This window comes from Microcebus murinus, chromosome 7, assembly GCF_040939455.1.
Source record: "Microcebus murinus isolate Inina chromosome 7, M.murinus_Inina_mat1.0, whole genome shotgun sequence".
NCBI classification, from domain to species: Eukaryota; Metazoa; Chordata; class Mammalia; order Primates; family Cheirogaleidae; genus Microcebus; species Microcebus murinus.
In genome coordinates, this window is record NC_134110.1 from 45,118,639 (window position 1) to 45,141,390 (window position 22,752).

General features: G+C 40.3%; 1 protein-coding gene across 2 annotated transcripts in view; it reads left to right on the plus strand.

The window, feature by feature from the left end:
* SNTB1 (syntrophin beta 1) overlaps nt 1-22,752 on the plus strand; it is a 244,764-nt gene that overhangs the window by 138,330 nt on the left and 83,682 nt on the right. For both annotated transcript variants that reach the window (XM_076005054.1, XM_076005053.1), the window contains exon 3: nt 12,824-13,031. In XM_076005054.1, coding sequence (XP_075861169.1) covers nt 12,824-13,031 — 208 coding nt within the window. The remainder of the gene's footprint in view (nt 1-12,823; nt 13,032-22,752) is intronic.

The following is a 22,752-nucleotide window of genomic DNA, read 5'->3' on the forward strand; positions in this document are numbered from 1 at the left end:
CCACTAACACAGCATCCATTCTGCAGCCCATGAATCAAGGAGTAATTTTGACTTTCAAGTTTTATTATTTAATAAATACATTTTGTAGGGCAAAGTAAATTGAATTGAATCCTTTCCCTTCTAAAGGGAAAGGGGCTGGGCGCTGTGGCTCACGCCTGTAATCCTAGCTCTTGGGAGGCCGAGGCGGGCGGATTGCTCAAGGTCAGGAGTTCAAAACCAGCCTGAGCAAGAGCGAGACCCCGTCTCTACTATAAATAGAAAGAAATTAATTGGCCAACTGATATATATATAAAAAAATTAGCCGGGCATAGTGGCGCATGCCTGTAGTCCCAGCTACTCGGGAGGCTGAGGCAGAAGGATCACTGGAGCCCAGGAGTTTGAGGTTGCTGTGAGCTAGGCTGACGCCACGGCACTCACTCTAGCCTGGACAACAAAGCGAGACTCTGTCTCAAAAAAAAAAAAATAAATAAAAAATAAAGGGAAAGGATTCACCATTCAAGATACCATTAAGAACATTCATGATTCATAGGCAGAGGTCAAAATCACAACATTAGCAAGAGTTTGGAGTTGATTCCAACCTTCATGGGTGACTTTGAAGGGTTCAAGTAACTGGAGGTGTAGTGGAAATAGCAAGAGAACTAGAATTCAAAGATGTGACTGAATTGCTGCAGTTGCATGATCAAACTTTAGCAAATGGAGGAGTTACTTCTTAGGGATGAGCAAATAAAGTGGTTTCTTGAGATGGAATCTACTCCTGGTGAATCAAGCATTGGTGGCATGACAACAAAGGATTTAGAATGTTATGTCAACTTAGTTGATAAAGCAGCAGGAGGGTTTGAGAGGATTGATACCAAATTTGAAAGAAGTTCTACTGTGGGTAAAATGCTATCAAACAGTATCACATGCTGCAGAGAAATCTTTCACAAAAGGAAGAATCAACAGATGTGACAAACGTCCTTGTTTTCTCATTTCAAGAAATTGCCACAACCACCCCCACCTTCAGCAACCACCACCCTGATCAATCAGTCAGCCTCCATCAACCTCCAGGAAGGACCCTCCACCAGCAAAAAGATTATGACTCACTCAAGGCTCAGATGATCATTAGCATTTTTTAGCAATAAAGTATCTTTAAATTAAGGTATATGCATTTTTTTGAGATGTTGCTATTGCACACTTAATGGACTACACTACAGTGTAAACTTAACTTTCATATGCACAGGGAAACCAAAAAATTCCTGTGACTTGCTTTGTGGTAATAGCTGTTCTGTAACCAAACTCCCAATATCTCTGAGATATGTCTGTGTCTAGTTCTCCCATGCTAACTAAAACTGCCTATGGTGTTTTCCACTTCGTGAACTCAAGTTCCCTGGCTCTTCTAGTCCATTCATGTGATAGACCCTCTTCACATCCTTCCTGTCCCATCCAACTTATGTCTTCTCTTCACCATACTCTTGGGGCCTTCTTCTCTGCTGGGTAGCAACTACTACTAATCCTGTTAAAGATTTCATGGGTACTAGTGGTTTAATTTGCTACCTTCCACAGGTAACACATCTTTATGTAGGAGCTCAAAAGAAACAATGCCCTTTTGTGCTTATTCACTCCATTTTTTCCCTACCTTCCTCCTCATAAGGAAACGCATAGTAGAAACTAAAACTGAATGGATACATGATATTTTGGTAATGGTGAGGTACTGTTATCATGTGTAAGCACTGCCAACTTCACATGGTAAATAATTGCTTAAATAATTTATTGAGAATTTAATAAGATTCTCTGCTCCTAAAACAGGTACCATTTATTCTCTCACATTAGGAATTTCTCAAGTTATTAGAAAACTTAAGAAAGTGTGTGCTTGTCCAAGATTGCTAGAGTGTAATTTCAGTGATTATAGAAATGATATCTGTGTTGAGTTCTCTTTCTCTCCACACACCTAATGCCATGTCTGGTAGATACTATGCACTTTAATGTAATTGATAAGTTAATCAATGAAAAGGCATTTTTTTCACAATTTTGTAAATGGGTCAGACAGATAAATCTTATTAGTTTACATGGAACTTTGACATAAATGAGTGATGGTCTGCCCTGCTGTTGTAACTGCTCAGATTTCAGCATTTTGGATTAATAATCCTAGTTGCTTTAATTCCGTGTCATCTTTTTATCTTGCTTTCACCTTTGCAAGGCCACCTGCTTCCATGTTTGATCTGGGTGAGTCTCAAAAGATCACAAACTGGTTATTTTAGCCCAAGAAAATCATGTATGGTAAATTGTCTGGTAAACAATATTAAATAAACATTCCAAATTGACCACTACTGCACATTATTCATGGAGACTAGCCTTCTCATGGAATATTAAAATATGTTTGACTTGATTTAATCTGCCAGGTAAGTTACTTTAGAACTGATGTCTTTTGTGTTATAGAGTTAATTCCATTATTCAAGACTGGAAGGGCTAACTTCCAATAAGAGAAAAACAAAAACATGAAGGGGGCAGTTACAGACCTTTACCTAGAAAGGGAGCCACTGTAGAGATGGGATGAGGTTTCAGTGGAAGACACGACTGTTCGTTCACTTAGCCCAGCAAATCCTCATGGACTCCACATGTCATACAGCAGGGATGATATGAAGATAATTCTGGTATGTATGAGCCCTCAAGGGATTTATGTGTTAGTGGGGGAGATACACTATAAAAGGGTAATCCTTGAAAAAGAAATTATGAGATACCAAAAGCCAGGACTTGGCTGGGTGCAGTGGTTCACACCTGTAATCCTAGCAATCTGATAGGCTGAGGCAGGAGGATGGCTTGAGCTCAGGAGTTCAAGACCAGCCTGAACAAAAGCGAGACTCTATCTCTACTAAAATAGGAAAATTTAGCCAGGTGTTGTGGTGGATGACAGTAGTCCCAGCTACTTGGCAGACTGAGGCAGAAGGATTGCTTAAGCCCAGGAGTTTGAGGTTGCTGTGAGCTAGGTTGATGCCACCGCACTCTAGCCCAGGCAACAAAGTGAGACTGTGTCTCAAAAAAAATAAATAAAATAATCCAAAAAAAGTAAAAATAGGCGTTTAGACTCCAAATGCTATGTCCCAGATTGGAGTGTGGGATATATTGTTTATCAGTGTAAGATACTAATATTCTAGAGACAAAAGTATGTTTATTTGTCCTGAGTAGCACCTTATCTATTTAGATGGTTTTTTATTATTTTTTAATCAGTTGAGCAAGGTCAAATCAACAGATTTATTTTGTGAGGTACAGATGATATATATGGTGGAAAAACAAAATGTTTTCTTCTAGTTTTGACAATTGCTGACTCCTCTTCTAAAACTTTAATAATGATATCATTCCCCTTGGAAAGGTCAAAGTGCTAAAATTCTTCACATATTTTGTAAATGTATGTGTTACTGAAAAACTGAAACCTAGCCAACATGATAGATGCTGCCAGGTTCCTTCAGAGCTTAGCAGAATACTGTATCATGCATGACCTGTTTTTGAAATGGGATTTTGTGAAAAACAGCAGAACACCTTTTCTGGCTTCTTTTCTATTAACTGCTCACACTTGACACATTCCTTAAATAAGCTTATTAGCTCCCATCATGGCAGCCGGCTTCCTAAATCTACATTCTTAGCTGAGGATTGTAGTTGCAGGCAATAGAATCTATTCTGATTAAGGATATTAGGGTCTTCGTGGATTTTCCCAAGGATTTCAGAGAAGCAGGCTAAGAAGCTCAACACCCAGCACATTGTGAGTTCTGCTCATACCGCTGTTGCAGCCTCACTTTTCACAAGCATCTCACGGCTCACACGCTGTCTCAGCCTGCACCTGTGACGCTTGAGACTGGCCAAGCTCTGCCACGGCTACCACTGACAGCTGGATGCCATCTCATTCATACCTGCCTAAAGATGGAATCTGTGCACATCTACGTCATAATGTTGCCTCCTTCGGATTTGCCATTTTGTGTGCATTGCCCTGTGCCTAGGCACTAGGAAGTCTGAGCATTTGAATTCTGGCTTCTGTCTTTGGGGAGGCGCAACTCATAATCTGGAAAATTTTCCAAATACAGTATTCCGAATACAATATCAAAAGATATTGAGCAGCAACTAACATGAAAAAGTGTTCCCTGCTCCTTTAAGTAACACACCACGTTTTACAAGCATCCTACTAAATGGAGCATAATGATTAAAACATGGGCTTTGGCATCAGATGAAGCTGGGCTCCAATTCCAGCTTTCCCTCTTACTGACTGGGAAAGACAAGCTCCTCCAAGGAGCCATCCTCACGTCTGCAAAGTAGACCCATTAACACCATTCACTTCATAGGAGGCTGTGAGGATAAAAGGAGAAAAGTGAACATATTTGGGGTAGAGTTTCCATCCTCATAGGACAACTACTTACTCTCCTTACAAATATTGTTACTACCAATCTTTTTATCTCTTTCTTTTAAATCTTTTTGTTACGACCCATCTTAGGATTTTAAAAAGAATCTATTTTTTTCTTTGGTGTTATCTTTTTCACAGGAGAATATTTTTTCCTAGTGAATCATTTCACTGAAGACACTGTTGCAGAAGATTTGCAGACTTTTAAAAACTTAAACCTTTTTTCTGATTACATTGAAAAAATTTGGAAAATATAAGAAAGCAGAAAGGTGGAACAAAAAAATACCTCAGGATTCTTCTATCTAGCAGAATAACCACTGTTAAAGATTTGTCTGTTGGGAAGTATATTTTATCAACCGGAGGAATTGCAGATTTGTGGGACTGGGGGCAATCACGATGACCGTGTGGTTTGAATTTCCCTGGATCCCCCGCGCTTGCTGCGAGCTAGCAGGCTTCGTCCTCCTGACTAGTTGCATCTGTGTTTTCTCCAGCTTCACGCTGGAGTGGAAAGGTCACTTGAAACCTTTGTTGCCAGGTTGCAAGTTTTGTTTTATTTATTAATTTTGTGTTAGGAGGCTTCAAGTTTTATGCGTCAGCCTCGTGTGTCTAAACAGGGGAAGGAGAGAATGCCGGGAAATATTATTTGGCTCCATGGAAGCCTTTGAGAGAGCAAGAGGGGAAGAAAATTATTCTTTTATTATGAGTTTTGCCAAATGATCTCTGAGAAGCTGTGATATCATTCATATGCTGTGCCAAGCTGGATCGAAACTGCTCATCTTGGCAGACATCTAGAGTGAGCGTATAATTCCTTGGGGTTGGTAAGGGCCTTTATCAGAAATAGTTCCATAGGCAGTATTTACATAACTGTGGTGGAGTGTGAGAATAAACACAGCTGTGGCATTGCCCTAAATATTTCTATTCAGCAGGGAATTAAAAGAGAACTTTTATCGCTGAACTACAGATAAACACAATTCATCAAGCAGTGGTCAGTTCAACTGGGGAACAAAATAGAAGTTATAAAAGACTGGCCTGCTGAAAATAGCTCCAATCAGCCATCACGACTTTATTGCTTCTTTACTCCCTCCCTCCCTCCTCTTCCCCAGTTCCAGAAATGTAGGATTCATCAGCTAGCAAGGAAGTCGTCTAGGTTTTCTTAACCCCAAGAAGGAAATCAAGGGCACTCTCATCTGAGAAGTGGAGGCCTACTCTGGCCAGTGTGTTTCCAGGAGGCTTGTACATAGTCCTCATTTCAGAATGGTTCTCCTTTTTCTTTCTGGGTTATAGAACTGTATGTTGGTGGGAGTAAGATTTTTTGCCAAGAAGGTGACTTTATAACTGCAAAGTGAGTTCAAATGGTCACATGATTTGCTGTAAATGATCTGCATCTTCCAAGTTTCTTTAAGCGCCCATATTTCAAACACTAGGCAATCCTGGTTCAGCTAGGCACAGGAGGAGAGTTACCTGATGTTTTAGTTTCCTAGGATTGCCTGGATAACAAAGTACCACAAACTGGGTAGCTTAAAAAAATAAAAAATAGAAATTTGTTCTCTCTCAGTTTTGGAGGCCAGAAGTCTGAAAGCACGATGTCAGCAGGATTGGTTCCTTCTGGAGGTTTGGAGGGAGAAATCATCCCATGTCTTTCTCCCAGATTCGTGTGGTTGCCTGCAATCCTTGGCATTCCCTGTCTGTGGCTGCATCACTGTAGTCTTGGCCTCCCTCTGCACGTGGCCTACTTTTCTGTGTGTCTTTTCTGTCTCTTACAATGACACTGTCATTGGATTTAAGACCCACCATAATCTAGTGAGTGAATTAATGAGATAATGAGATAAAGGTCTCATCTCAATCCTTACCTAAATTACATCTGCAATGATCCTATTTTCAAATAAATCACATTCTGAGGTTCCCTGTGGACATGAATTTTAGGGGAACACTATTCAACTCACTGCACATGGTGAGCTTCTTGGAGACAGGGGCATGCACTCCAGTTGCCTCTACAGCACCCAGTGCATACCAGACACCTCGTAAGTGTTCTGGAAAACTTGCAAATTGGCTGTCATAGAATATTGTTTAAAAAAAAATAGCACTGCATGTTTGTTACTCCATTTCATAGCCCAAGAGTTTTACTGGGATTCTCTGTTTCCATATGCACACCTTGACTCTCTAATAATAGCGTAGCTAAGAGAGAGCTAACTTGTTTCTGTGTCCATAGGTACAGGTAATATGAAAGCATTATGTTCACTAAGATAGTTCCTTTTCCCAGTTACTGAGTCAACAGAGTCTTAAAATGCTGAAAGCAGAAGTGACAACTACTGGTATCTGGATTTATAGGTCACAAAGCACTTTCATAATCATCATCTCATCTCATACTCTAGTAACCCTGGGAAGGTTATGATTATGACCTTCATTATCATCATCATCACCACTTTCATCATGATCACCACCATCCCTATTTTATGTGAGATGAAGAAACTCAAGGCTCATAAAAATGAAGTGACCTATTTGTGGTCAGTGTATGAGTCAGGACTTTTAGTTGTATTTGACAGTAGGCCAACTGGAACTTGCTTAAAAAGAAAGGGGAACATAGAAGAAAAGTCTAAGGATGTATTGTGTATCAGGTAGACTGGCTCCAGGTCTCTCATGTCTCATTTCTGCCTTCCTCTGTGTCGCCTTACTTGGCAGGCACACCTTCCCCCCTAGGTGACAAGATGGCCATCAGCAGATCCTCAGTATAGATGATGAGAAGAAAGGTCTCCTTAACAATCACTCCAGCAGAAGTCCTGGGCCTGACTCCCTTTGGCCCATATTGGTTCACACCTACAAACCTCAAACCATCAATTTCCCAGACCACAAAGAATATAAGGATAAGGGTAAAGCCTGTTACTAGAAAAGGGGAAAATGGCAGCTAGGCAGACAGAGCAACAAGTGTTCATAAGGAAGCATAGTTTATAAATAACAGCTTGGACTTGAAACAAGATTGCGTTAACCAATAGGCCAAGCTGTTTCTTCTCCTCCTTCTCTTCTGTCCAAATACATTGCATACACATGCATGCTTATGGAAGGGAACTCAAAAGATACAAAGTTATACAGTGAAAGTCTCCCTTCTAATCTTATTCTGTCAAGTTTCCTGCTAATTGAACCCACCTCTAGACCTCTCCAGGTTCAGCCGTCCTGTACGTGGTTTTTGCATGGATGATATACTGTTCTTCACCGTTCTGCCCTGTGCTTCTTCACTCCATTGTATCAGACATCTTTGGCTCTCTGACTTAATGACTCCAACCACCCAGGCACAGAGACATTTTCACACAACATTTAGTTTCCACCCTGGAGTTTTTCTTATTTTCCTTTTCTTTCTCTCCTTCCTCCTCCCTCCCCTCTTCCTACTGCATTTCCTCATCTTTATCTTCTTTTGTACATTTACAAATTATTAGGTAATTATTGGAGTTGAAACTGCATTTTAAAAAGAACATATAATACTAAATATTTGACCCTACAAAATGGTTCTTTAAGGGTATTTTGCCAGCAAAACAAAAAATTGCAGAAAGATGAAACTGTTTTCCATCTCTTTTCACTCCATAGTCGCTGGTTGGCTCAGGCTATGAGAAAGCAAAAAGACTTCAACGGATGATTATAGTTCTACTTATGGCCACAACTCACATTAACTTGTACTCCTGAACATAAGCCTTTTTTGTTTTTAGAACAAAGAGGGAGATGAGGTAAGGGGTGATGTATTATCAGGTTTGCCCCAAATCTTTCAATATCTTACAAAAGATTCATGCATCTCTCTCCAAAGTTATTTTTTCCATTCTAGGGTGGTAGAAATATAGAAATAGTCTTTGTATAATTTTTTAGTTTTCTCTGAGACTTGTATTTTCCTTCAAGTCCAAGTTCTCTGAAAAGGAGTTGAACCAGAGCCCACCCTGGAAAACTCTCCCTACCTCATTGGACCACTACAATCTTATTGTACATGAGTTTAGAAAGACTATTCATTGTAAACTAGAAATACTGATCAGATGGGCTTGGCACCGTGACGTCTTGTGCATGTGTTATTTCATTTAATCTTTCTAATAATCTTGAGAGGCAAGTATTTTGAACCATTCTATAGAAAAAGAAATTGAGGCTTAGGAAGATTACGTAACTTGCCTAATGCCTTACATCCAACAAGTCTTGGGGCCAATCTGAATCCAAAATCCACGTGTAATCTGGCATCCGTGCTTTACACTAGTGAGAACATGGGCTGCTGAAAGAACCACTGCTTGGACAGCCCAAGAATGGAATTTCTTTGCCTCTCTTCTCCCTCTTTGGATTTTATTGGGGTGATGGAGAAGAGATGAGTGTAAAATGTTATATTCTTTCATTTATTCATTATGACACTTTTTTGATGCCAAACCTTTGCCAGATCAGGCAGCCATCCTTAACCCACTATCATTTTTGGTATTTTATGCTGATAGTTTTAAGATATCTTACAAATGCTTTGATACTCTTCCTTGTATCCTGATGGAGCCTAATTTTCCTCCCCTTGAGTGTGCATTGGTCTTAGTGACTTGCGCCTGACAAAAAGAGTAAATCAAAACTCAGGAGATATGACTTTGAAGACCAGGTCATAAAAGGCATAGCAGTTCCTTTTTTCTTTGAAGAAACAAGGGCTGCCATGTCCTGACCCACAGAAACTGCGAGATAATACATGTTGGAATTTTAAGCCACTTAATTTGGAGGGAATTTGTTAGTCAATAGTCAGCAACTAACACACTCTCCTAAAGTCCTCTGTTGCATGGCCCTCTGGGGACAACCACCTGTAGGTGCAGCTCCTTAGGGGGCTCTGGCTTGGCCTCCACGAGGCCTGCTGTGGTCCTTCATCTATATAATTTGTGGAACATTGAAAGCACATGCCCAGGCTTCAACCCCTGGAGCTTCTTACCCAATGGGTCTTTGACGGGTCCAAGCATCTATATTTAAGCATCTATATATAAATGATTAAAAAATAAAAAAGAAACCTCTTCAAGGATTTCTGAAGAATACTCTTGGTTGAGAACCTTGCTGCTCTTTTGGCCTATAAAAAGCCACAGTCCTTCGTACTCCGCGTCTTCTGTGTTCTTTCTCTGAGAATTGATTGTGAGGAGCTCAAGTCACCATTCAGCTTGTCCCCTCAGCCGTTGGGAAGCCTGGCAAACAACCAAGCTCAGGGCTTTTTATCACAAACCTATCAAGCAGCCTTTCTCAAACCTGAATTGCATCAGAGTTACCTGGAGGATGACTGCTGGGCCCCAGGATTCCTAGTTGCGTGGGTCCGGGGTGGAAACCCATCATTTGAATTTCTAGTATGTTCCCAGGTGATGCCGCTGCTGCCAGTCTGTGGCCACACTTTAAGAACCACTGCCAAAAAGTACAGGACCTGGTATTTCAGCTTTTCTTCAGAAATAGTCCAAGATCCTCCTTATGCTTCAGGCAACAACAACAACAAATGAAAACAAACAAAAGCTCATCCATGTTTGCCTGAGAGAAGAGTAATCCATGGTGAGAGAGATTCTCCTTGTGCTTATTTCGGAGGATAGGAACTGGAAAGGGACTGCGAAGGGGACATCTGGGGTGCTCCTAACATCCTATTTCTTGATCTGAGCGGTGGTTACATGAATATACTCTCTTTGCAAAAATGCATCTGAGCTGGACACCTACAATTTGTGTACTCTTCTGTGTGTACATTATACTTTAAAAGTCTACTTAAAATTAATAATAATGATAGACGGTGTCAAAACCTCGATGAAACGGGCCTCCCCGTCACTAGCCGTGCCTCTGTTTGCAAGTGTGCTTTCTCCCAGGGGCATGCTGGCAACCCAACAAATATTTTCTTTCTTCTGTCTTTCATTTTTGCTGGCATCATTTGTGTATGTGATACCTAAGGAGTGTCTGCTTCCCAGGCTGTCATTTCTTTAAAAACAAATATGGGTCTTCAAAAGAAATCATTGTAAATGAAGTATTTGCATGTTTTGAATTGTTACAATAATATTGATAGAATAACTTGAAAAACAAGATAACCACCACTATCAATTAAAAATAAAATAAAACTTAAAAAAAAAAAGAAAAGCAAGTTGGGCTCTCATGAATGCTTTTGAGAATCCTAGTTTGTGTTCTGTTGTGTGTCCTAGAGTAGGAATTTCAGGGGGCAATGAAAACTCACCCTAGATTTACTGCCCATTTCTTTGAAAAGTTCCAGAGGCATGAGATTTTTTTTTTTCTTCTGGATGAGGACAAATGTTACCTAAAGAACGCCCTGTTTCATCACATAAAACTTTTGGAGTCTTAGTGAGGAATGTTGTTTTGCAGATTTTGTTTTTTGCCAAAACTGCTAATTATTGCTAAAACTCCTCTAGAGACATCCCACTTCCAAATCATTCCTTTTCTACAACGTAAGTTTATGGGTTAAAAGATTTATTCACTCTAACAGATTGGTTCAAATGTTACTGAGGCCAGGCAGGTTGCTTTGGGTCTTCTAACTTTCAGGTGATCTGCAAAAGTGTTATTTTGAAACTCAGGAGCTAAGTAGGACACTTTTGAGCATATTTGTTGGTGAATACCAGACTTCAAATCACTGCAGAAGACAATGGGTCATCCTCTATTGGATGTTGTCTTATCTAAAGGAGAGACATTGTAAAACAGTATTTAAATTCACAGGGTTTTGAGCCTAACTAACAAGGTTTTGAACCCCAGCACCACCAACTGTGTGGCCTTGGGCAAATAGATTCTTTCTCTCTCCCTCCAAACTTCAATTTTTTTCTTTTGTTAAATAATAGTCATAGGGCTATTAGGAACATTACATACAATGATATAAAGGATTTAAACCTTTGCCTGGCACATAGTAAACTCTCAAGGAATGATTGCATAATTATTAAAAGATAAAAGAAAATTAATAAGTGAATAATTTTATTCAGTTTTGAATTTCCCATTCTCCATATCTTTCTAATGCAAACAGGAATGAATAAATGATATTTATTACATGTACACATGAATGAATAAGTAATAAGTTTTTTTTCCTCCCTGCAATTAAAAAGTATCTAAAAATTGTGGGGAATAGTGGTTGCCCAGGGATTTGGGGGAGAAAGAGGGAGTTACTAAAAAGGGGTAGTTGGAAGGAGAGCTTTGTGCTTTTTGGTAATGGAATAGTTCTGTATTGTGATTGCAGTGGTGTTTACACGAATCTATACATGATAAAATGGCTTAGAAGTATGTACTCACATTGCACCAAAGTCAGTTTCCTAGTTTTGATATTGTACTATACTATGTACTGTACTATACTATACTATGTATATATAACTGTGGGGGGAAACTGGGTGGCGTATACCAGAGCTCTTTATACTTTTTGTGCAACTGCATGCTAATCTATAATTACTTCAAAAATAAAAAGTATCTGTTGAGAATTTCCTCCTTTTACCGGAATTATAGTGTGTAGGTTTGTTCCTCTATCTCTGGTGATCAAATTTGAGTTCTGGCATAAGCTTTGGTGTTTTCCCTCACATATAATACTCTAAGTAGATCTCTCTGCCCATTGTTACCCCTTCCAAGACCAATTCAGTCCTTTACTACATGGGGTTAAGGATTAAGTGGTAGTTAAATATGCCATAGACAGAATTCCTTAAAAAATGCAAAGTTTGGTCATCTTTAATTGTAAAATATTCTCAACTGAGCTAGACTGGGCAGTAAGATTAAGTGTTAATATGTGGCTTCCTGCCAACAGCAGCAAGAATATGAGTACATTATTAAAATCCTCTGGGATTAAGACAATTTAGTATCAGCTCACAGTTAGAAGTCCTGATATGATACTCCTAATAAGCCAATCAGCTAAATAGAAAGAAAACCAGACAACCTTAATTCAGGTGATTTAGTGGTTACACAGCTGTTTTCAGGATGTAGACCAATGCCTGACCACTCAATAAATATGTATTGATGAACAAATGAGTGAATCAATGAATGATGGGACCGTTAAGATAATCCATGAGAAAATGACAAAGTCTAAAAGTAAGAGTAGGCCGGGCGTGGTGGCTCACGCCTGTAATCCTAGCACTCTGGGAGGCCGAGGCAGGTGGATGACTCATGGTCAGGAGTTGGAAACCAGCCTGAGCGAGACCCCGCCTCTATTAAAAAAAAATAAAATAGAAAGAAACTAATTGACCAACTAAAAATATATGTACAAAAAATTACCTGGGCATGGTGGCACATGCCTGTAGTCCCAGCTACTCGAGAGGCTGAGGCAGGAGGATTGCTTGAGCCCAGGAGATTCAGGTTGCTGTGAGCTAGACTGACGCCACAGCACTCACTCTAGCCTGAGCAACAAAGTGAGACTCTGTCTCAAAATAAATAAATAAATAAATGAAAGTAAGAGTAAAGAATTAGCTGATCTTTATGATTCAGGTCTTGACAAAGCAGAATCTACCAGAGAACCCCCTAACCCTTCTCTCTTTGCTTCCTTAGGCAGCTTGAAATCCACTCTCCAGACGCAAAGCACACGGTTGTCCTAAGGAGCAAGGACTCAGCCACTGCTCAGGCCTGGTTCAGTGCCCTCCATTCCAACGTCAGTGACCTGCTGACCAGAGTTATTGCCGAGGTCAGAGAGCAGCTGGGGAAAACAGGCATTGCTGGGAGCCGAGAGATCAGACATCTTGGCTGGCTTGCAGAAAAGGTAAGGAAAATATCTCTCTGTAATAGTCATTTTCCCCAAGATTCCCCCTGCACTTGTCGTAAGAGCACTGAAGTTATGTCATTCATAGGCTGATTCTCTCATTCTCTGTCTATATGAATTTGTCATGCACCTGCTGGAGGTTACATGCCTTTGCATTGTAGAGGGGCTTTGTCTTAATCAAATTTGAGTCGCCCGCACATTGTCAAATATGTGGCAAGTTACAGGTGGTCACTAGTTGTTGTACTGATGAATGAATGAGTTATTTTAACATCTGTATATAAAGGGCAAAGAAAATAACTCAAACTCATGGCAGAGCTGTTGCCTTGGGAGGCAAGAAAGTTGAAATTGTTGCTTTAACCACTTCGGTACGAGCGTCGACTATAGTCAATAGCCACAGATGAACGCACGCAGCGACGTTAGCCAACAGCCGTGATATGACTTTTCTAATTTTTCATTTATCAAAATAAAATTGTGAACATTTAAAAATAACATAATGAAAACATATATGTATATGTTACCTATTCTGATATTTACATTGCGAGTAAAGCTGCCTGTAAAGTAAAACAAGCTTTCAGTGCTTTAAAGCTTTCCTCATCACACAAGAGCAAGACGGATGTGTCGTCAATGCACAGCACAACTATGAGTGCTGGCTGTGGGCAAGGTTTCGCGGCGGGTGAGCGTGGTACCAAAGTGGTTAAAAAGGTTTGTGTGGGTATTAATGAGCCTGCTTATTGATAAGATGGACACTTTAGGAATGATTCAATTACACAGTTACAAATACTAGCAATAATAATAATAGCAGTAGGGATTTCTTGGGCAACTACTATATGCTGACTCTTTTCATATATTTTATTGTATTTGTGCTCTTAGCCAGCAGGTCTTGAATGTCATCATTAAAGAGTGCCTACTTTGTGTGAGGCACGGTGCTAGCCAGGAACGGGAAGGGGAGTGTTAAAATGAATAAAGACTTAGTCCATGTTTCAGGGAGGACAGCTGCTATGGGAAAAAAAAAACTTTGTGTCACATTAGCACTGTCATTCTGATTTCTTTTCCCAAGTTATGTGATATGTTAAAGATAGTGAAGCTCACTTTGTGGCCATCTCTAGGGAGTTACTGTTTCTCTTCATTTCAAAGGATTCAGCTTTTGCCATTGTCCTTACACCTGATTACTGTCCCTTAAACTTGACCTTGAGTGCTTAGGAACACTGCGCTTTTGGGACAATCTGACCTCCCAGTGACTCAGTTTCTAATAGGCAGTAAACAGGAATAATGATCATTGCAATAACAGTTTTCCTGCCAAAGAACCCTGTCATCTGAGAAGGCCCAGTCAAATGGCACTTGGGAAATAATACTTGAACACAGCATTCGGCTGTTTTCCACCATTGTGCTTTGTTTACAGCAGCTCATGTATGGGTCTCAGCCGCAAAGTTGAACACAAAATGGGTTGTTTGGTTTGGTATTGTCCTAAGCTCTTACAGATTTCAAAGAACCAAAGGGACAATGCAATGTGGGTGGTGGGAGCGTCCAAAAGCATATTAACACAAACCGCAGGTAGACTTCCATAAGTTTATGTGTTAGGATTCTTGACGAAAGCACCATAAATCTGGATGATTGACGTAATTTGAAAACCACAGTCTCTAACAAAGCCTCCACTTTTAACTCTCTCCAAATTCATGTGTTTTTAGTAGGAGAAGGCCTGTTATTCAGGGGTCTTTCTGTTGTAAGTGACAGAAAGCTCACCTTACTTTAGCTTGAACAAAAGGGGATACATGGCTTCTGATAACTGCAGTGTCTAAGATAAGCTTCAGGCATGGTGGGATCCAGGGATTCATATGATGATAATAGGTCTACCTCTCCATCTCTTTGTCCACTTCATTGGCTTATTCCCAGGCAAGTGCTCTCTAGTTGGCCTGACAGTTCCAGGTTTGTGTTTTTCTGTACACCCAGCTATCTCAGTGACAAGAAGCCTCTTTGCCCCAATCATTCCAACAAAAATTCTGAGATTACAAGTCATACTGCACTGACTTGGATCATATGTTCAGCTCTAGTTGGTGATCAGATCAGCCTTGCTCAAGTCATTTGCACTCATAGATGAGGAAGGGTGGTTCTCTCATAGTAAAATAGGGTACTATGGAAGGAAAACAGTGAACAGACACCAGGGGAACAAAAGCAACAGATATTCACTAGAGAAGGATCCAGGAAGCAACTGATTGTGATGAAAAATACCCTCACTTGGTCAAAGTCCTGAGTGGACTTGGAGATGTACCACATATTTCAGGGTTCTGGTGGGAGATGGATGGGAAACTCAAAAGGGATGATTGGAGAGGATTTAGTGCAGGGTAGTTTATAAGGTGTGGCCAAGATAAGCGACACCAATAAGAGATGGAGAAGCACTCCAGGGCTAACAGTAGTGACCATTTCTTGACCCGAAAGACCAGGGGAAGGAACAGTTACCTGAAACTAGCAAGATGGGTAGCTGGAGAAAAGCACCACCCACTATCCACTACTGCAGTCTTTGGGAGGGAAACACAACCTCTGCCAACTGCTCTCCTCCTGGTGTCTCCCAGCGGCTGAAGCTGGCTGGAAGCCAGGGCCAGGGAGCCCCACTGATGTGCACTGTTAGGGTGAGCTGCCAGGGCACAGAGCAGAGTGGAAAAAGTAGAAACTGGATCTGCAGGGGCAAAGAGTGGCTGGGCCAGCACACACATCCCTGCACCTCATGAGAGGATGGTCTCAACTCTCAGAGGTACTTTTCTCTCATCTATTTAAACACAGACTGTGTTTAGAATCATTACCATTTGGATGATCGAAAAGTGATATTGCATCATTATTAGTGTTACTAAAAAATATTCCAAAGATTTCGTTTTCTTATTTATAAATTGTCTTTTGCCTTTTTGTGTATCCCAAATTATTAGTAGACACATTATTAGGCATTCCCATGGAACAGTAGTAAAGGTGCATATAAAGCTCTTTCTATTTTTACAACAGCATTTTTCTTATGATGCAATTTCAGACTGTCATTACAGATGTCTGCTTGAGGGTATTCATAAGAGCAGTTATGACTTATCATGGACAATTATTAGAAGCAAGAATGTCTTTTATTGCCTTTATCTTCACACTTCTCAAAAGATTACCATAGATCAAGTTCAAGGGAACAAATCCAAACTCGAATTTTTTTGGATAAATATTTAATACTGAATCCTAGCGTGGAGACATATGAGTGGTTTTTAGCAAAACATTACAATGAATGGCAAATCCTTAATACTATGCCTTTCTTATATTATCACAAATATCAGTAAATTCACTTGGTATTTGTAAAGCTATAAAGTATGATCCTATATATATTCAGCTGTAATTTACCTTAAATTGATGTCCTTTGTCTTTTCCTATACTGTTAAGCTTTGATTTTGTAGATTAATAACAATAGCTCTGCGACAAGATTGTATGAATTATATTTAATTTCAAATTTTGGGAAGTGGACTTTACATGAACAAAATAATATGCAATAATAACTTCCTTTTTAAAATCCTGTTCGGTACAAATCCTAAAACATCCTTGACACTACACAGGAGAATATTAAGGTTATTCTTCTCTTTGAGATGGTCTGGGGACCTGAAGAATGGCTTTTGAGAAATGATGAGGTTTTGAGTGAATGGAGAGAGTTCTCTGCATGCCAGGAGAGGAGAACGAGGATGACCAAAGCGAGGAGGCCTGCGTTAGCACAGCTTGTAGGGAGAACAGGCCATAGGCATGTCTACTGGGACACGAGGGTTCTTCCTGGAGGAAGGTGACAGGAGAACCTCATACCTTGAAGTGGCACCCAGTTATAGAGGAAGCTCAAAAGCTGGACAGAATGGTTTAAATTTGATTTGGTGGGTAATAAGGAGTCTTCATATGCAAAATCTGAGAGAGAGGAACTTGAAGGTGAGGTTGTCTAACACCCTGTTCTTTCTCTAGATGAAGAATCCAGGCCCCAGAGAATGGAAGGTGTTTTTAATTCTAAAGTCACACACAAAACTAAAATACAGAAGTAGTTATAGAGTAGGACAATGCTGTGATATTATTTCTCTTTTAATTTTTAAAAAATCAGCAACTCATCTACTGTAATCACGTTTTTTTAAATCTCAGCATATTACGGAGGTACAAATGTTTAGGTCACATATGTTGCTTTTGCCCCGCCCAAGTCAGAGATTCAAGCGTGCCCATCCCCCAGATGGTGTGCACCACACCCATCAGGTGTGAATATACTCATCCCCTCCTCCCCCCTCCCACCTGATTAACACCCAATGAATGTTACTACATATGTGCACGTAAGTGTTGATCCGTTAATACCAATTTGATGGTGAATACATGTGGTGCTTGTTTTTCCATTCTTGTGATACTTCTCTTAGTAGAAAGGGCTCCAGCTCTATCCAGGTAATCACTTATTCTCCTTAAACTCTAGTGACCTTTCTTGGACTCTCCAAAGTATCAGGGCCAGCGCTGGGTCAATGGCCTTTGAGCTGGGGCCATTTTCTTTGTTTCCTGGACTTCCTGGTCCTGTTAACCACATCGTAGCTACAGTTCTGTGCTGCTTTTCTCTGAGAGTGCCGGCACCTGTAGACAGGCCATACCTATCAGCATAAGGCCTTTCTTGTGATCATATTAGCCTCAAATCTCTGAATTCTTTGCAAACCCCAATCTAGCCTAAAAGGGCCCATAAATACTAGTTCCTACCCTGACTTGCACAGTGCATCATGCCCCAACGCGTTTTTTTCAGTCTTTGTTTTTTGGTTAATCTTTTTACAGTTATCATTGCATTGAGGTATTTTCAGTGGTCCAAATTTCATACAAGAGGAAAACAACCCAAGTTCTGACTTTCTTGCTGCGTAGAAAAATAGTCATAAACAGGGACATGGCAGAATGGTTAAGTTCTGTTTTGTGATCAGTTTGTCAGGCGTTGCCTTTGCTTTGCCTTGTGTTCTCAGTTTGTAGATTATTTCTTGTCAGGTTAAAAATGCGAAAACACAACACAGCAGAACAAAAACCCAGCTGAGAGCTCTGAGATACAAGTTCAGTTCTCAGCTCTACTCATTCCCATTTCTGCTTCTTTCAAAAGGGCATGTTTATATAGCTGTGCCTCCCCGTGGTGTTACTGGAGGAAAGGAAGTTGGTAATTTGTATTTTTACATGCCCAGTCTGTTTCAGGCAATGTGCTTTAAATAATCCCAATCCTATGACGTGAACTTGGAGAATTTGAGTAACTTTTCTAAGATCTCTCTCCTAGCAGGGAGAGAGCTGGAATTTGAGCTGCTCTTTCCAACTCCAAAACCCAGCACTTTCCATTAAGCTGAGCTAATAAAAGGGTCCAGGAAACATCTCTTCACATGAGTAAAGCCTCCCAGAATCCAGTCTCAGAGCGGTACCAAAAAACAGACCAAAAAAACAGTTCAGAACTAAGAGACGTATCAAAATAACTCAAATCCTTTATTTACAATTACAAAAATAAGGGAAATACATATACCCAAGCAGAGTGACACTAAAATCTTTGCTTCTCTCCTATCCATATCTATCACATACCTTCAACTGCTTTCATTCCTCACATGACTCCAAAAGAAGAAAACCAAGATGGAGAGATTCTCTCTTCTCTGTTCTTTCCTTTCATACTTGACTGTGTCAATCAATTAAACTTCTCTGGCTGGGTCCCTCCTTTCATCTTCCATACAATAATCCTCCTCCCTTCTCCTGTTTCTTCCTAATTTTGTCCTATAGAAGTCCACAGGATATGTCCTACAGAGACTGAAGTCATCTTTGATAGGACAGGTAAGGGAAAGACAATTTGGACACACGCACACACACACAAACTCACAAACTCATACACACACAGAGCTTGCTTTGCATGTTTCCAGCATCCACGAATTTCAGTTATTATGGTTTAATTAAATAGTCCCAACCAGTCTCTCAACAAATTTCAGTTAGCATGGGATATTAACTATGAGTAGTTTCACAAAGAACAAGCTTCACTGCTAGCTCTTCAGTGCACAGATCACTGTGTAAATAGAGGGTGTGCATCATGATCATGGCCAATCACATCACTTCTTTCAAAGTCGTCGGTGACTGGTCATGCACACCTGTTAGTTCACACACAGACAGCAAAGTGCATAGCTGTGTTTCCTCTTTGTCTCCCATTAATAAATCTACATAGCATTTTACAAGAATGGATAATAGAAACAGGGAGTTATCCAACAAAGATGACAGTGAGGCGAAGGGACGAAAAGTGATAATGCTGAGAATGAAGTTTGAATCGATCGTTAAGTGGAGTTATGGAAGACATAACTGATCTGTCCACAGAAATATTCACACTGATATTGTTCAGGAGACCCTTGATAACAGCCAGAAAAACTTAGGCGAGGTAAACTTATAACCGTAAATGAGGAGAGTAGCTGCGATGAAAGGATGAACCAGAGAAGGTGATGCTGGTGGAAACTTCACATTAATGGAACTCTCAGGGACGGTCCACATGGGCAGTGCAAAGGGTGAATGTCGCTAGCTGATCCAGCCGTAGAAAGGGTGTGACAACATTCCAAATCACAGAAAAGACGCTTGTTCTATATCAGAAGGTAAACGAGAAGGCAACAAGCTCTGTTCAAGCTACTCTTCTTAAGTTTTTACAATGAAATAAAGCACTTTCATCCTCAATCTTTCTAATGTTTTAAATTAGCGATTCCTAAGTAAACATTTACTCTTTTTTCCATTTCCGTATATATACGCATATATGTGTGTGTTGTGTCCAGAAATTATCCAGCCATTGTTAATGTAATGTATTCATAGTAACATGGCTGGATACTTCCTGGACAGCTCATATACCTAACAGTAAAACAGTTCTTAAAATTTTGATAAAAAGTTTTAAAGGTCATGGAACAATTCTGTTTCTTCCAACTGATTATTATGATCACTTAGTGTGGTTTCAGCTTTCACACTCATCATTATTGCCCAACACCATTGTGGATAGGCAAGACTGCCTTCCTCTCAACCTGTCTCCCTGTATCTATGTATCCACCCCTCCTATCTATTTATCTATGTAAACATAAATCTCTCTCTCTCTCTCTTTCTCTCTCTCTCTTTCTCTCTCTCTCTCTCTCTCTCTCTCTCTATATATATATATATATATATAATATATGATTTACTTTTCTCACTAAATTCCAGGTAAATATAACCAACCAAGTAATTTCATTCTCTAGCTTCATTGCCCAGCTATATTAGAAGAATCTCAAGTGTAAATGTAAAATAGCCCTGGCCCTAGTAAAACAGTCTGCTGGTGATCAAGATCTTGACATTGTAATTAACAGAATGATACTTCTGGAGCTTCTAAATATATCAGTCCCACTTTCTGCCAAAAAATCACCTAAGTAGGAATTTCTCACCACTTCTTCCAAGGAGAAAATCTCTGACCCGAGGGAAAGGGAAACTCCTATGTGATAAGAGATGGAAATAGAACTACTGTCCAGGCTGCCCCTGGCTTGCGTCATCTCTAAATCAAGACTGTTAGTTATGCTAGGGAACACAGACTGTAAATGTAATTAAGTGCTAATAGGCCTGTTGTGTTGCTTTAAAAGGCAGTCAGCAAGTTCCTGAATGAATCACTTCTGAGATAGAGCAAGACTTTGAAAAATCTGGCAACAGCTTGGGTGTCTTCCTGTTAGTCTTTTGCTACAAATGTTTAAACTAAATGTGCCAGTGTGAATTTAAATCAAATTGCCCCATCTTCTATTCTCTCCAATAAAACATCAGAAATTTTAAATTGGGGTGGCTGGGTGGATGAATGGCAGAGGCAGCTATAATGGATGCATGAAAATATACCCACTTTTCTGCATGCCTTCACAGTCATATGAATTTAGTAAATTGAATTGAGTAAAGTGAATTATTCTCACCTAGGTGGAAACATCAGAGCTGCCCACATAAGAGAGATGTACATTTCATTCCTTGTAGGCTAATTCACACAAATTCATATGGGTCTCTTCAGTCTCTTTGGAGAGGACCACAGAACTTGAATAGAAAGCTCCTTGTGCCTGATTGCATGGTGCCATGGTTTGAATGTGTTCGTGTATTGAAAATTAATCTCTAATGCAGCAGAGTTGAGGCCTTTAAGAGACAATTAGGTCATGATTGCTCTGCCCTCAGAAATGAATTAATGCCATTATCATGAAAGTGGGTTAGTTATCACAAGAGTAAGGATGAGTAGGCCCCTTCCTTTCTCCACCTTCCCTCTTATGCGCATGCTCTCTTGCCCTTCTGCCTTCTGTTTTTGGATGACACCACAAGAAGACCCTTGGCAGTTGTGGTCCCTTTGATCTTGAACTTCCCTTTCTTGAACTTCCTCAGAACTGTAAAAAATAAGTTTCTTTTCTTTATCAATTACCCATTATGTGGGTATTCTGTTATAGCAACACAAAACAGACTAAGACAGAAAATTGGTACCAAGAAATGGGGCTGTTGCTTAACAAATACCTGAAAATGTGGAGGCAGCTTTGGAATGGAGTAATGGGTAGAGCTGTGGTCCCCAACCCCTGGCGCTGCAGACCGGTACCAGTCCGTGGCCTGTTAGGAACTGAGCTGCAGACCCCTGACACTGTGTATCCCCAACCCCTGTCCGTGGAAAAATTGTCTTCCATGAAACTTAGGAACTGAGGGGCCCCACAGCAGGAGTTGAGCAGCAGGTGAGTGAAGCTTCATCTGTATTTATAGCCATTCCCCATCACCACCATCACCACCTGAGCCCCACCTCCCTCTGCCCCTGTCCATGAAAATGGGTCCTGGTACCAAAAAGGTTGGGGACTTCTGGGGTAGAGGCTAAAATAGTTTGGAGGAGCAGGCTAGATAAAACCTAGATTGCCATGAATGGAGCATTAAGGACAATTCTAGTGACTCAGAAGAAGACAAGAGCTGTAGGAAGAGTCTAAATCTTCTTAGGGATTACAGTGGTTGTGATCAGAAGGTTGATAGAAATATGGACAGTAAAGGCCATTCTGATAAGATACCAAACTGAGATGAGGAATTAGGTTTTGGAAACTGGAGTTAAGGCCATCCTTGTTATACAGTTGCAAAGGAATTGGTGAAATTGTGTGTATGTCCTAGGAAAGCAGAATTTTTTTTAAGTTTTTTTTTTTTTTTTTTTTTTTAGAGAAAGGATCTTAATCTGTTGCCCAAGCTAGAGTGTGGGGCATGATCATAACTCACTGCAGCCTTCAACTTCTGGGTTCAGGAGATCCTCCTGCCTCAGTGTCACAAGTAGCTAGGACTATAGGCATGTGCCACCACAATTGGCTAATTCTTTTATTTTTTGTAGAAACAGGGCCTTAATATGTTGCCCAGGGTGGTCTGTAACTCCTGGCTTACATGATCCTCCTGCCTCAGCCTCCCAATGTTGGAATTACAGGTATGAGCCACCATACCTGGCCAAAAGCAGAATTTAAGAGTGATGAACTATGATATCTGACAGATGAAATATCTAAGGAGCAAAGGGCTGAAGGTGCTGCATGACTTCCTTTGGCTTCTACAGGAAAAAGAGATGAGAGAAATTATTTTAAAACAGAATGTGTAATTAAGAGGGAAGCAGAACAGACAGATTTGGAAAACTCTCAGCTTGGCCACATAAAGAATAAAATGTGATTTTGGGAAAAAAGTACTAAGGATAAGGCCAAGCAATGTTTGCTGAAGAGATTAATATGGATAGAAGGGGCCA